Source organism: Colobus angolensis, unplaced genomic scaffold (genome assembly GCF_000951035.1).
Source record: "Colobus angolensis palliatus isolate OR3802 unplaced genomic scaffold, Cang.pa_1.0 Scaffold260, whole genome shotgun sequence".
Taxonomy (NCBI): domain Eukaryota; kingdom Metazoa; phylum Chordata; class Mammalia; order Primates; family Cercopithecidae; genus Colobus; species Colobus angolensis.
The window spans coordinates 1332566-1345272 of NW_012115822.1; the positions used below are offsets into that span (position 1 = coordinate 1332566).

The 12707-nt window shown below is 46.7% G+C and overlaps 1 gene segment (V, D, J or C); it reads left to right on the top strand.

The window, feature by feature from the left end:
- Positions 1–8064: 8064 nt before the first annotated feature.
- Positions 8065–8879, top strand: LOC105515494. The segment is given in 2 exon segments: positions 8065–8259; positions 8385–8879. Coding segments are annotated over 2 exon segments (450 nt in total).
- Positions 8880–12707: the final 3828 nt, after the last annotated feature.

The following is a 12707-nucleotide window of genomic DNA, read 5'->3' on the forward strand; positions in this document are numbered from 1 at the left end:
CGAATCATCTGCTTGTTCTCTGAGCTTTTACATAAGAGCAGAAAGACAGCTCTAGACTGAGTCAGGTCATGACGTTATCCTTAAAGATTCATCACCCATGAATGTGTCCCCACACCCCATCCCCAGCTTATATCCCTGTGGGGAGAAAGAATGCCAAACCCTCTCTGTGAAGCTGCCCCAAGTCTTTCCAGGCTGGGCTCTCCCCGACTCCACTTCACCCCATCAGGCATTCACTGTTAAATTCATATTCCCAACCCCAGCGCTGGTCTTGACAGCCCTTGCTCAAAACTTCAGCTCTCTGTGGACTTCAGGAAGGAAGACCAACTCCAAAGCATGGCTTTGGAAAGCCTCCATGATTGTCCCACATAAAACTCCTGCAGTCTCCCTCAACCCTCCCACCTCCCTCCTTGTGGGCAAAGCACTTCCTCCACTGGAAAACACTGCTTTTTGCATTTAAATATCCTTGAGAAAATTCTATTCTGCTGTAAGAAAGAAAAGAGGCAAAATGTACTGTATTAAAAGTGAGAATACCTGTCCATCAATCATCACAATTAGGAGAATGAGAGAGCAACCCACAGAGTGGAGAAGATAATTGCCATAGTGTCTTCAACAAGGAACTCATATTCAGAACACATAAGGAACACCTAGTAACCCATAGGGAAAGGGTGGAGCACCCAGTGGAAAAAAATTAGGTAAAAGACTTGAATGGGCACTGCACCAAAATAAAATGAGCAAATGGCCAGTAAACATATGAAAACATTTTTAACTGCATTAGTCATCAAGGTAATGCAATTAAAACTACAATATTATAACATCTCACCCCCACAAGAATGAAAATGAAGTAAAATGAAAATGACAGAAAATACCAAATGCTATTGAGGATATGCTGCTCAAATGCGAATTTACTTCTGGTGGGAGTACTAATTGGTAGAACCATTTTATCAGCATCTGCTAAAGCTCAGAATATGCATGGCCCATGACCCAGGAGGCTTACACATAGGTCATGTCCAGCAGAAATATGTACTCATATTCACCCAAAGACATGCAGCAGAATGTCATTGCAGCATCACCCATTATGGTCCCAAAAGGAAACAACTGAATTCTCCAGCAACAGCAGAATGGGCAAATAAATTGTGGCATATTAACATATTGGGATGTTGCACAGTAATGGCAAAACATGAGTTACAGTTACACATGACATGCATGGATTTCACCAACCATAGTCTTAAGCAAGACAAGTCAGACATAAAAGGCAGGAAAAAATCATCTATGGTGCTAGAAGTCAGCTTAGGTGTCACAGGAAGAGGTGTTCCGGAACTTCTGCGGAGTCTGCTATACTCTTTTGATGAGGATGCTGGGGTGCAGGGGAGCATTCATCTTGTGAAATTGTATCAAGTTGTACACTTGTCTGATACATTTATACTACTAAGAAAAACTGTAAAAATCCACCTGCATTTGATCCCCAGGGCAAGTTCTTCCTTGTCCAGATGAACTCCCATTCCTATTTTATTTCACCTATTCTGTATCTGCCTGGGGTCCTCAAGGCATGTCCAGTATGTTTGTGTGCCTCCCCTGCCACTTTGTGAAAGTTCTGAGGGCAGGAATTGGATCTGGTAGAATTCATTATCTTATCCACCCTCTGATCGATGTTGCCACATAGTACATGCTCAGAAAAGTACATGTTGAATTGAGAACATATGGCAGAGTGGGAGAAAAGGTGTTAAATGCATAGACATGAGTTTCAGTCCCACCTCAGGACCTTTGTACTTGCTGTTTCCATTGTGGAAGCATCTTCTCTTATGTCCACATGGCTTGTCCCTTCCTCACTTCATCCAGGTCTCTGCTCAAACTCATTTCATTAAGGAGTCCTTCCCTGGCCACCCTCTGTGAAATAGCACCACATTTTCATTTGCCAATCTCTTTTCTTTTTGTTTTTTTGTTTTGTTCTTATTTTCAGAACTTGAAATCATTTGATACATTACATATTATATATTTATTCATTTACCTTTCCTCCTCCACTATTATTAATAGAAACCAAACCCCAGAGCAGCAGAAACTTGATCAATTTTCTTTGTTGCTATAATTTCAAATGCTAGAATGACAGTTGTCACTTAGTAGGTTCTCAACGAATGTTTGTTGAATGAATGTGTGAATTCATGAATGAGCAATGCTGGCCATTTTCTTGCTGTGTGACTTTTGGCTGGAGGTGAGTGTCTCTGAACCTAACTTCTTCTCATCTGCAAAGTGGGGCTAGTACTAGCACTTCTGTCAGCATATACTTTCAGGAAATGGTAGCTTCCCTTATCACCATAGCTCATTTTCCTAAGATGCACATCTGGAATGTTACAACATCTCTGAAATCAGGTGCCTCTTACAGTTGGCATGCCATTGCTCTCTTGGGAGTGGCCATGTGTATTTGGCTGTATTGTACTCCTGTGCCTCACAACAGACCTGGCATATGAATGACTGGGAAGAAGGGATGTCAGTACTAGACCAAGAGTTGGGATGCCTGAGTTTTGCCAACATTCGTCTTTGTGACCTTAGAAGAGCTTGTTATCATTTCTAAGCCTCAGTCTTTTTAGTGCTAACATGGAGAGATGGACTGAGTAACAATTACAGCTTTTTCTAGCTCAACCTCTGGTGCTGGCATCAATGTACCAAGGGGTGGGCTCTATCCTATTCATACACAGTGTGTCCCTTCTCCAAATCCTCCCATGAGGGCCAATTGCCTCTGAGTCCCATTGGGACACACAGATACCTCAAGCACCATATACACAAAACCAAGTTCAGCATCTTTCCCCAACCTGCTCCTCTGTCCCCTGCAGTCACCTTGCTGTCCTGGGAGTCATTTCTCATCCTGTCCTCACTTCTTCCTCCAGACAAACACCAGATTTCCTCACTGTGTTCCCCAGTGTCTCTGGACTCCATTCACTTCTCTCCTCCTCATCACGTCTGCCCTGGTTCAGATCACTCCCAGCTTCATCTGCCCTGATTGAACTAATCCAGTAAGTATTTGTTGAGTTCTGTTATGTAACTGAGCTGCCTCCAATACAGGAGGTAGAAAGAAATTATTTAGGCAGATAATGAGGGTAAAAGAGTACTCAGCAAAGCTTCCCTTCTAACAAAAAGCAGCCCCCCAATTTTTTTCTAACAAAGAGCAGCCTGAAAAATCAAGCTGCAACATAGATAAACAAGTTGGAAGCTTGCACGGGTGAATGCTGGCAGCTGTGCCAATAGAAAGGGGCTACCTGGGAGCCTGGCATACCAAACATGGAGGTTCTATGTCCCTTTGTTTTTGTTACCATGTGTTCAATAAAGAAATGGGCAACATGGCACCAGCCAAGCAGAGAATCCATCTGCATAATGAAAGATTAGGGTGGGGGCATAAATCAGACACTACCTCCTCAAGCTCATCTATAAAACAGCCTGCTTGTCACGGTGGACCTGCAACCCATTCAGGCCCCCTCTCTGTGTAGGAGAGAGCTCTTCTCTTTCTTTCGCCTATTGAACCTCCACACTTAACCTCACTTTTCGTGTGTCTGCATCCTTGATTTCCTCTGTGTGAGACAACAAACCTCAAGTATCACCCCAGACGAATAAGCCTGCTTCACCTCCACAACAGAGAACCCAACATCAGCATCTAAAACCGGAGTTTATTTTCCCCTCATTTATCACTCTTGATGTAAATGAGTTGCTAAAGTCTGTTCCATGAACCCATCCTGGGACTCAGGTTCTTCCCACCTTGTAGCTCTGCCATCCCCACAACGGGATTGGCAAGCTATCTGTAAAGTATCAGATAGCCAATGTTATTTTTTTTTGAGACAGGGTCTCACTCTGCCAACAAGGTTGGAGTGCAGTGGCGATCACAGCTCACTGCAGCCCCAACCTCTCGGGTTCAAGTGATATTTCCACCCCAGTCTCCTGAGTAGCTGGAACTCCAGGTGCATGCCATCATGCCTGGCTACTATTTTGTAGAGAAAAGGTTTGGCTACATTGCCCAGGCTGGTCTTGAACTCCTGGACTCAAGTGAGCCATCCACCTCAGCCTTCCAAAGTGCTGGGATTATGGCAGTGAGCACCACACCCTGTCCAGATAGTCAATATTGTAGACTTAGAGAGCCATGAAAATTTCTGTCACAACCACTCAACTCTGTCACTGTAACAAAAAAGTAACCACAGACAATAGGTAAATGAATGCATGTGGCTGTGTTGCAACCAAACTTTATTTTAAAAAGAGATGGCCAGCCAGTATAGGTTCACAAGCAAAGTTTGCCAGTCTTTGCCCTAGAGAGTAATCCTTATCTTCATAGATAAAACTGTTTCCCATCATCCTGATTACATTCAAGACAAACTGAAAAAGAGGGAAATGGGGCAAGTAGCTCCGTTTTGATATGGAAGTGTGAAAGTGACACCCATCACATCTACTCACATTTCACCGGCTAGAACCTAGTCACATAGCCACACCTAGTTGCAAGGGAAGCTGGGAAATGCAGTCTCTGGCTAGGCAGTCCTGTGCCCTCATAAGCTTCAGGGGATTCTAGTAGAAAAGGAAGAAGAAGTTGAATAGTGGGGGACCGTTAATTGTCTTGACTATGGTCTCCAAGTCTGAAGTCCTGGCCAGCTCCTCTCTACCTTAGCCAAGGCACTGTTTCCCCTTTGTCCATCCAGTAGGATTGATTTTTCAAGAGTGCAAACATAATCATGTTGCTCCTGTGCCCAAGAGCCATCAATGGCTCACTTTGACTTCTGAAATAATAGAGTCAGTCAACCAACACTTGTTAAGTTCTGTTGTGTGCAAGATAATATGCCATGGAATGAGGTCTCACTGGTGAAACAAACAAAATACACAGTCCATGTTTTCATGGAATTTTCAATCTAATGGAAGCTAAGTACAAGCTTCTTCATTTAGCTCACAAGGTCTTCAATGACTTGAACACTCCCTCAGTCTAACCCCATCTCCACCCAGACCAATATTCATCCTCCACAAAACACCATGTTTCATCCTGCCTTGGGGCCTCTGCACATATTTACCCTATATGGTATGCTATCCCTCAACCTATCGCTTATCCATCACCCAGCTAATACCTGTGCCTTCTTTAAGAGCCAACTCAAGCATCATTTTTTGTTAGAAGCCTCCCTGGCCATTCCTTCTCTGGGTCAGGTGTCCTTTCTGGGCTCCCAAAATCTGTCTTCTTCCCCCAGAACTTTATTGATCACTCAGGGCTGGAATCATCTGTTTTCCAAATAGCCTACAGGTCCCTCATCAGTATAGGACTCTGGTTCATTCACTTGGTACCTCTAGTGCTTTGCAGTATGGCTTATAAAGAGGAGGGGCTTTAATAAATTTTGGAAGACAGGAAGGAAGGAGGGAGGAAGGAGGGAGGAAGGAGGGAAGAAGAGAAAGAAGGAAGAGAGGAGAGAGGGTGGCAGGATTTAAATACACTCTGGGCCCCAAAGCCTCTCACTTCACATGTGGCCACAGTCCCTGAATTTTTACCTTTAGGAAGAAGAAATTAATGAAGACTCTACTGACATTCTAAAGTCCCTTCATTTTTAACTTAGCCAAGCTCTCACCACACCACACTTCACTGTTGGAAGCCAGAGAAGCAATTATTCCTACAGAGTCCCCCCTCCCCCCCGCCCATCCCTCCGGTGCTCTTAGGATCTAGAGACTCCCAGAAGCCTGACATTTGGCATGTTTACATCTGGGAGACATCTAGGGTCCGCCCAGGCTGCTTTGAGTCCAAGCTGACTTGTAAAATAATATAGCAATATAATTTATGAAGATAAATGTAAACATTTTATGGCATGTATGTAACTGGAATCCATATTATATCTTTGAGCACTAGGAAAGACTCAGGCTGAGAACAGGAGCTTTGTGTAGTCTGTGGGGGAATGATGGAGGTGGACTTTGGAGGGAGAGCAGGTATGAGAGGTTCTGAGCTGTATGTCATATGCTCCAATCAGGCAGTCTCAGAGCTCCCAGTTTTGGTTCTCTGATACACAACGGGAGAGAAAGCTAAAGATACTGTACATACTGTGATGGGACTCATTGATGCCCTAGCCCAGGGCAGGAAGCTTGCATCAGCACAGTCCATCAGGGGCAGAAAGCGCGGCCCGAGGAAAGCTCTTACCTGGTTGAGCAGCATCCTTATGATCTACAGGGGTATCTGCTCTCTGCTTCTTCCTGCCTTGTGATGGGCTCCCAGGCCCTGATGTCTTTTCCAATATGCAGCTTATTAATTGCTACATTTGACACTGGCTTCTAACTGACACCTAGAACGTTCCCAAGAGCAAAAGTTATTCTGACCCTCCGTGACTTAGAAAGTCTCAGATAATGTGCAGGGTGGCTCCTCAAAGTGGGCAGTTCCATGGACACTGCTGCTGATCATTGCGAGTTATTAAAAGGAACAGAGTCAGTCCCCCAGCCTGGCAGTGCTGCTCTACAGGCACCCTCAGCCCTGGTCCCCGCACTGCACCGACTGGACACAGTTTACATGATTGAGTCAGTGGGACACCCTATTCTTTTACACTCCCAGTCATGGGCTCAGATTCTGCAGTTGTCTCACTGCTGGAGGGAGGAGCCTGCATCAATCACCCTCAAAGAAGACATGAAGTTATTTCACCTGTAAAGGTAAGAAACTGCTCGCAGCACTGGAGGCAGGCTTGGGGAAGACGAGGTTTGTGAGGATGTTGAGAATTCATGCAGCTTATCCTTCAGCCCTGTAGCTTTCCAGAGAAGTGTATAATGGGGGTCACTTAGGCATGTGAGTAACTGATTTGGTGAAAGATGCCACTTCAGATCAAAAGTGCATTTCTCCTTCCCCAAGTTATCAGCAACACTGAAATATAACTTGACTAACTTTATAGAGAAAGATTAAGAGACAGGATGAGAGAGATGTAAGGCCTCAGGAATATTTTAACCAATAGAAAGCAGCCTGCTGGAGGATGCATTTCCAATATGATTAGACTGATTGAAAACCTTGAAACTAAACACTTCCAAAGGAGAGTGGGACCCATTTCTCCTGAGAATGACAACAGAAAACATAGTAGAGAAAACCAACAAACCAAAAGCAGACACTGTTTCAGATCTATTGAAAATCCTCAAGATAGTCTCATAATACAATATTTGAAATAGGACACAATTCAAAGAAACACTTGTTATATCAAGAAGTAGAAAAATCACCACTTGAATGAGAAAAGGCAATCCAGACATTAACACTGAGATGATTTAGGGCTGCAAGTGCATGACAGATATATTGAAATCAGTCACCATAAAATCCTGTTGATGAGCAATTTCAGGTATTCTTGAAACAAATGAAAAAGGATAAATTTTCAGAAAAAATAGAAGTCATAAAATCAAACTAAATACAAACAAAAATAAATAAAAATAAAATAAAAAATAAAAAAAACTCTCTGGAGAGACTCAGAAACAAGTAACTACGAAACTAAAATCCAAGCATTAGAGAAGATACCTACCAGTGTTAACTAGAGAAGCACAAACAGTAGTTGTCACAGCCCTGCAGGGCGAGCAATGGATCTGCTCAGAGGTGAGAGGCCTGAAAGAAACTCCTGGTGCCTCTGATGGCGAAATCTGGCCCCTAATACTAGGGTTCCTCCCCCTTCGTGCTCGGAGGGCTAGACTTTCCAGTGACGGGCTCCCAACCTCACCCCATGTGGCCTCTCCAGAAGGCAGAGCCCATTCTCACTGATACTCCCCACCTCCAATAACACAAAGTGAAAGAGACTGTCTTACCAGAGTACTGTGCCTTGGCCTATCTGAACATATTTCAGTGAGCATAGGATGCTGAGCAGAGGCCCCCTGGACAGTGGCTGGAATTGGGAGCAGTGCAGGATGGAAGGTTAGGGGCACTGAGCACCTGCACCTGCCCGGGGTGGACATGACTGCCGTATCCACCAGAGGGCGCGGTGGTCTAAGCGACTAACCAGAGCGCCCCAGATCCTCTGCTGTTTTCCCTCCACCTGCTGGTGTTTCTGTGCCCTCCAGATGGTGTTGCTCCTCCCCCTTGTACAACCTTTCCACTTTTCAGTCACAACCTTGTCTGGGGTCAAAGGAGGGGGTTGTGCAACCTCCAGAAAGGGAGAAATTTGCATGGAGCCCTCCCACTCTGAGGATATGAGTGACAGATAAGAAGGGCTGGTGGGCTCAGTCCTGGCTGTGGCTCAGGAAGCAGAGCCTGGAGCGTCTCCATCATGGCCTGGGTTCCGCTACTCCTCACCCTCCTCGCTCACTGCACAGGTGGCTGCCTGCAGGGAATTCAGGGAGGGCTCCTGGATGTCACCTGGGCTGATGATCTGTTCCTTCTGCCTGGGAACCAGTCCTCATCTCTCCCCACTGATCTCTATGTCGCTCTCTTCTTGCAGGCTCTTGGGCCAACTTTATGCTGACTCAGCCCCACTCTGTGTCTGGGTCTGTGGGACAGAAAGTCGTCATCTCCTGCACCCGCAGCAGTGGCAGCATTGGGAGCTACTACGTGCAGTGGTACCAGCAGCGCCCAGGCAGTACCCCCACCACTGTGATCTATGATGATAACCAAAGACCCTCTGGGGTCCCTGATCGGTTCTCTGGCTCCATCGACAGCTCCTCCAACTCTGCCTCTCTCACCATCTCTGGGCTGAAGTCTGAGGACGAGGCTGACTATTACTGTCAGTCTTATGACAGCGGCGATTATCACACAGTGCTCCAGACACATGGGGAAGTGAGACAGAAACTCCTCAGAGTATCTCTACCTGGGCCAGCCTCATCCTGTTTCCACTGGAGAGGGTAGCTCTCCTATCTCTCCTGCCTAAGTGCTTGAGGTGAACTTAGCTTATGACTTCCTCTTTTCGTTTTCAGAATACCAGTCTGTTCTTCCACACCTTGATGGCTGGTTTTCTGATATGTGCACGATCAATTGTGGGATAAACGTAGCTTATAACAGGGTCTCTGAGCCACACCATTATGGATGTTCTGGTTGGCGTCTGCCTTGTACAGCATAAGATATTCAGTTGCCTCTCTGGTCTCTACCTTTAGATACTATTAACAGCCTCCCCTCATTGATGACAACAAGACTGTCTTGACACACTGCCACATGTCCCATGCTTGGGGACAAAATCATCCCAGATTGAGATTCTCAGTTAAAGAGCATGTCCTCAACTACTAGGAAGCTTGACTTTGAAATGTGTTTATGCCATTCTGCTGAGCATGAGGCTAGTTTTCTAATTTTTATGTTTCTGGTTCCCATCTATGAGACAAAAGAATAACACCAAGCTTCAGTGTTTGGATGGCTGAGTGGTTTTCCAAGCAACTAGAAGTCAGAGATTGTGCTATTAGAGGTGTAGACGGCCTAACCAGATCCTGTAACACAGAGTTTAGCTCTGACTAGGACAGCACACAATGCTTTCCATCAGTCTGCAAGCCACAGCCCACAGGCCACATGCAGCCCAGGAAGGCTTTAAATGTGGCCCAACACAAATCTGCAAACTTTAATAAAACATTATGATATATTTTGTAATTTTCTATAGTTCATCAGCTATTGATACTCTTGGTATCAATACTGTTAGTATCAATTTTATGTGTGATCTGAGACAATTCTTCTTCCTCCATTGTGGCCCAGGGAAATAAAAAGATGGGACACCCCTGCTTTGCACTTTTGTACAATGCACATGGAAATATAATAGACCCTTCTTCCATCCAAGGTCATGTGACTCAGCCATTGAAAGGTGGAAGTACTGAAATGAGCTCCATATGAACGGACCTTGAAAAATTATGCTCAGTGAAAGGAACAAAATGCAAATATACTGAAATGAATGACTCAAATCTCCATGATAGGTAAATTCACGGAGGCTGAAAAGATCGTGATCATCCTCAAATGCTGTCATAATTTAGGTGAAAAGGGTGATTTCAGAATTGGATAGAAAGTGATCTACTTCAAAAATAAGCTGGAAATACCTCCACGAACAGAGGTGATGCTTTGCGGAATCCTAGGTGGCGAAGTATTATCAGGTGCAGATGAGGTCTTTACCAATACTTCCCATTGTCTTTTGTGCCGAGATCAGCTCATTCGGGGAGACCCTAACCCAGCAGCGCTAGAGGAATGAAAGACACACTCAGAAATATAGAGGTATGAAGTGGGAAATCAGGGGTCTCACAGCCTTCAGAGCTGAGAGCCCGGAACAGAGATTTACCCACATATTTATTTACAGCAAACCAGCCTTTAGCATTGTTTCTACAGATATTAAATTAACTGAAGTATCCCTTATGAGAAACAAAGGGATGGGCCGAATTAAAGGAATAGGTTGGGTTAGTTACCTGCAGCAGGAGCAGGCCCTTAAGGCATAATCACTCATGCTATTGTTTGTGGCTTAAGAATGCCTTTAAGTGGTTTTCCACCGTGGGCAGGCCAGGTGTTCCTTGCCCTCCTTCCCGAAAACCCACAACCTTCCAGCGCGGGTGTTAGGGTCATTAAGAACACCTTACAGTGTTGCAGAGGTTTTGTTTATGGCCAGTTTGGGGGCCAGTTTATGGCCAGATTGTGGGGGGCTTGCTGCCAACACTTTTGTAAAATTAAATGTGAATAAGAACACCGTGCTTGCTCGCTTACCTGCTCCTCAGGTCATTTCCTGTGGTCCCTAAGAACAGTCCCCCTGGCTTCCCCATCTCCTCCCTGAGCGCCAGCCTCTGGGGAGTGAACAGCACAATCAAGCCCACGCCTGCGAGACCCTCAGTGAGTCAGCAGGGCTGTGTCCTGGTGATGTCAAGGGGCATGGGGTCAGCTGGGGACCTGTGAGGCTGTGTCAGGAGGTGAGCGTGTCTGGCCCTGCCAACTGGGAAGCTCCTCAGGAGGTTGGAGGGGAGCTGAGCGCACAGTGAACTCACTGAGCTGAGATGGGAAGTGACTGCAGCTGTCAGAACCTTCAGGGACACTCAGGCGGTCTAGGATCAGGCTCTCTCACCCTGTGGGGCCTGGTTCAGGTCAACTCCTCATCCTCCTCTTCTTCCTCAAGACAACAGAGACATTGCCTATGGCTGAGGGGTCCTGGAGGTGATCTGGGTGCAGGGACATATTTGAATGTAGGACATTCTCTCCCATTGAGACCTGTAGAGACTAAAAGAGCCTTAGGAACTTTCACTGTTACTGCTGGAGTCTTGGGGTGCAGATCTCTTGAGCACCTGCACCATGACCTGGCCCCTCTGCTTTTTGTCCTCTTCCCTCCCTGCCCAGCTAAGGCCCGTCCTGCTCTGGGGAGAAGGTTCCATGCGGTCCTCAGCCCACCTCTGCTCCACTCCCTTCCTCACAGGGCTCATTGTTCTCTCTGTCTCCACCCTCCTGGGTCTATGATCCACATGATGCTGACAGCCTCCTTCACTGACCGAGTCTCCAGGACTGACAATGACAATCACCTGCCCTAGAAACAGCCGTCATACTGTCAATCAAGGCACAACTTGGATTCAGGAGCACCTGGGACATGTCCCCAAACCTCAGACCCAGAGAGGTAACAACTATCCCTCAGGGACCTCAGGGAAGTTCCCCAGCCCCATGTGAGGCAATTTGGCCGCCCTGGTCATCTCTGGGCTCCAGACTGGGGAGTGATTTTCACTATTTAGCACAGGCTGATTTTCACTATTCACTCCAGGCTGATTTTCACTATACAGCACAGGATGGCAGCCTTGCTGATTGTTCTCTGATTATCTGGATGCTCTGTGACTCCTTCTGTGCATCTCTGGGATCATCATTCAGACTCACCTGCACCCTGAGCAGTAACACCAATGTTGTTTGCTATGACATTTACTGGAAACACGACAAGACAGGCAGCCTTGCCTCCCTGGTCTCTACCAAGATTCTACTGAGATTGAAGCAGAACCAGGGCTCAGGGTCCCCAGCCTCTTCTCTGTGTGAGTGGATGCCACCGCCAGTGCTGAGGCTTTGCATACCTTTGGGCTCAAGCTTGAGGATGAGGCTGCTAATGGCACAGTAGTGCCTCTCACAGTGTCATGGATGAGATGTTCTCTCTAAAATAGAAGTCTTTTTTTGTTTGTTTGTTTGGCCCCTTTGATAAGTAGATTCTATAATTAATCAGAAATTTCTTTTATGGAGGGTAGAGACACTGGTGAAAGAGAAACGGGGAAGGACTTGGCATGGGGGGTGGGTGGGCTTCAGACCCGGCTCTGACCCCCATGAAAGGAGAGAGGGAAGAGGGATCACTAGGAACTGCCCCAGCCCACAGGCAGGTCAGACGTCAGATAAAGCCTCAGCCGACGGAGTGGGTTCTTTCCCAGGGGTGCTCACTAGAAGTGCCCTGCTTCCTGCAGGAAGACCTGGCTGGAGGGAGCCCTGGGCTCCTCACTGCCTGGAGCCAGCCCAGGGGCAGGGGACATGTTAGTTACCTGTGATGCTCCTGCAGGTTCTCCTGAAGAGGCATCTGAGTGGGACGCTTCCACGGCCACCAGCAGCACTGCTGCTGCACCCCCCTCCGGACATGGGCAGTGCCCTCCTCCCGCGGCCTGCGCATCCACCTGAGCTCCGTGTGAAGTCAAAGCTCAGGCATCTCAGGGCATTGCCCCCGCAGGCCCTGCAGCCACCAAGACCCTTATATGCCCTGAGTTGCATGCTAGGGAGAGAAGGGTCTGTGGGAGACCTTGGCTCTTAGCCGTCAACTCCTCTGGGGAACACCATGAAATCCTCAGACTGGGGATGTTCTCTGGAG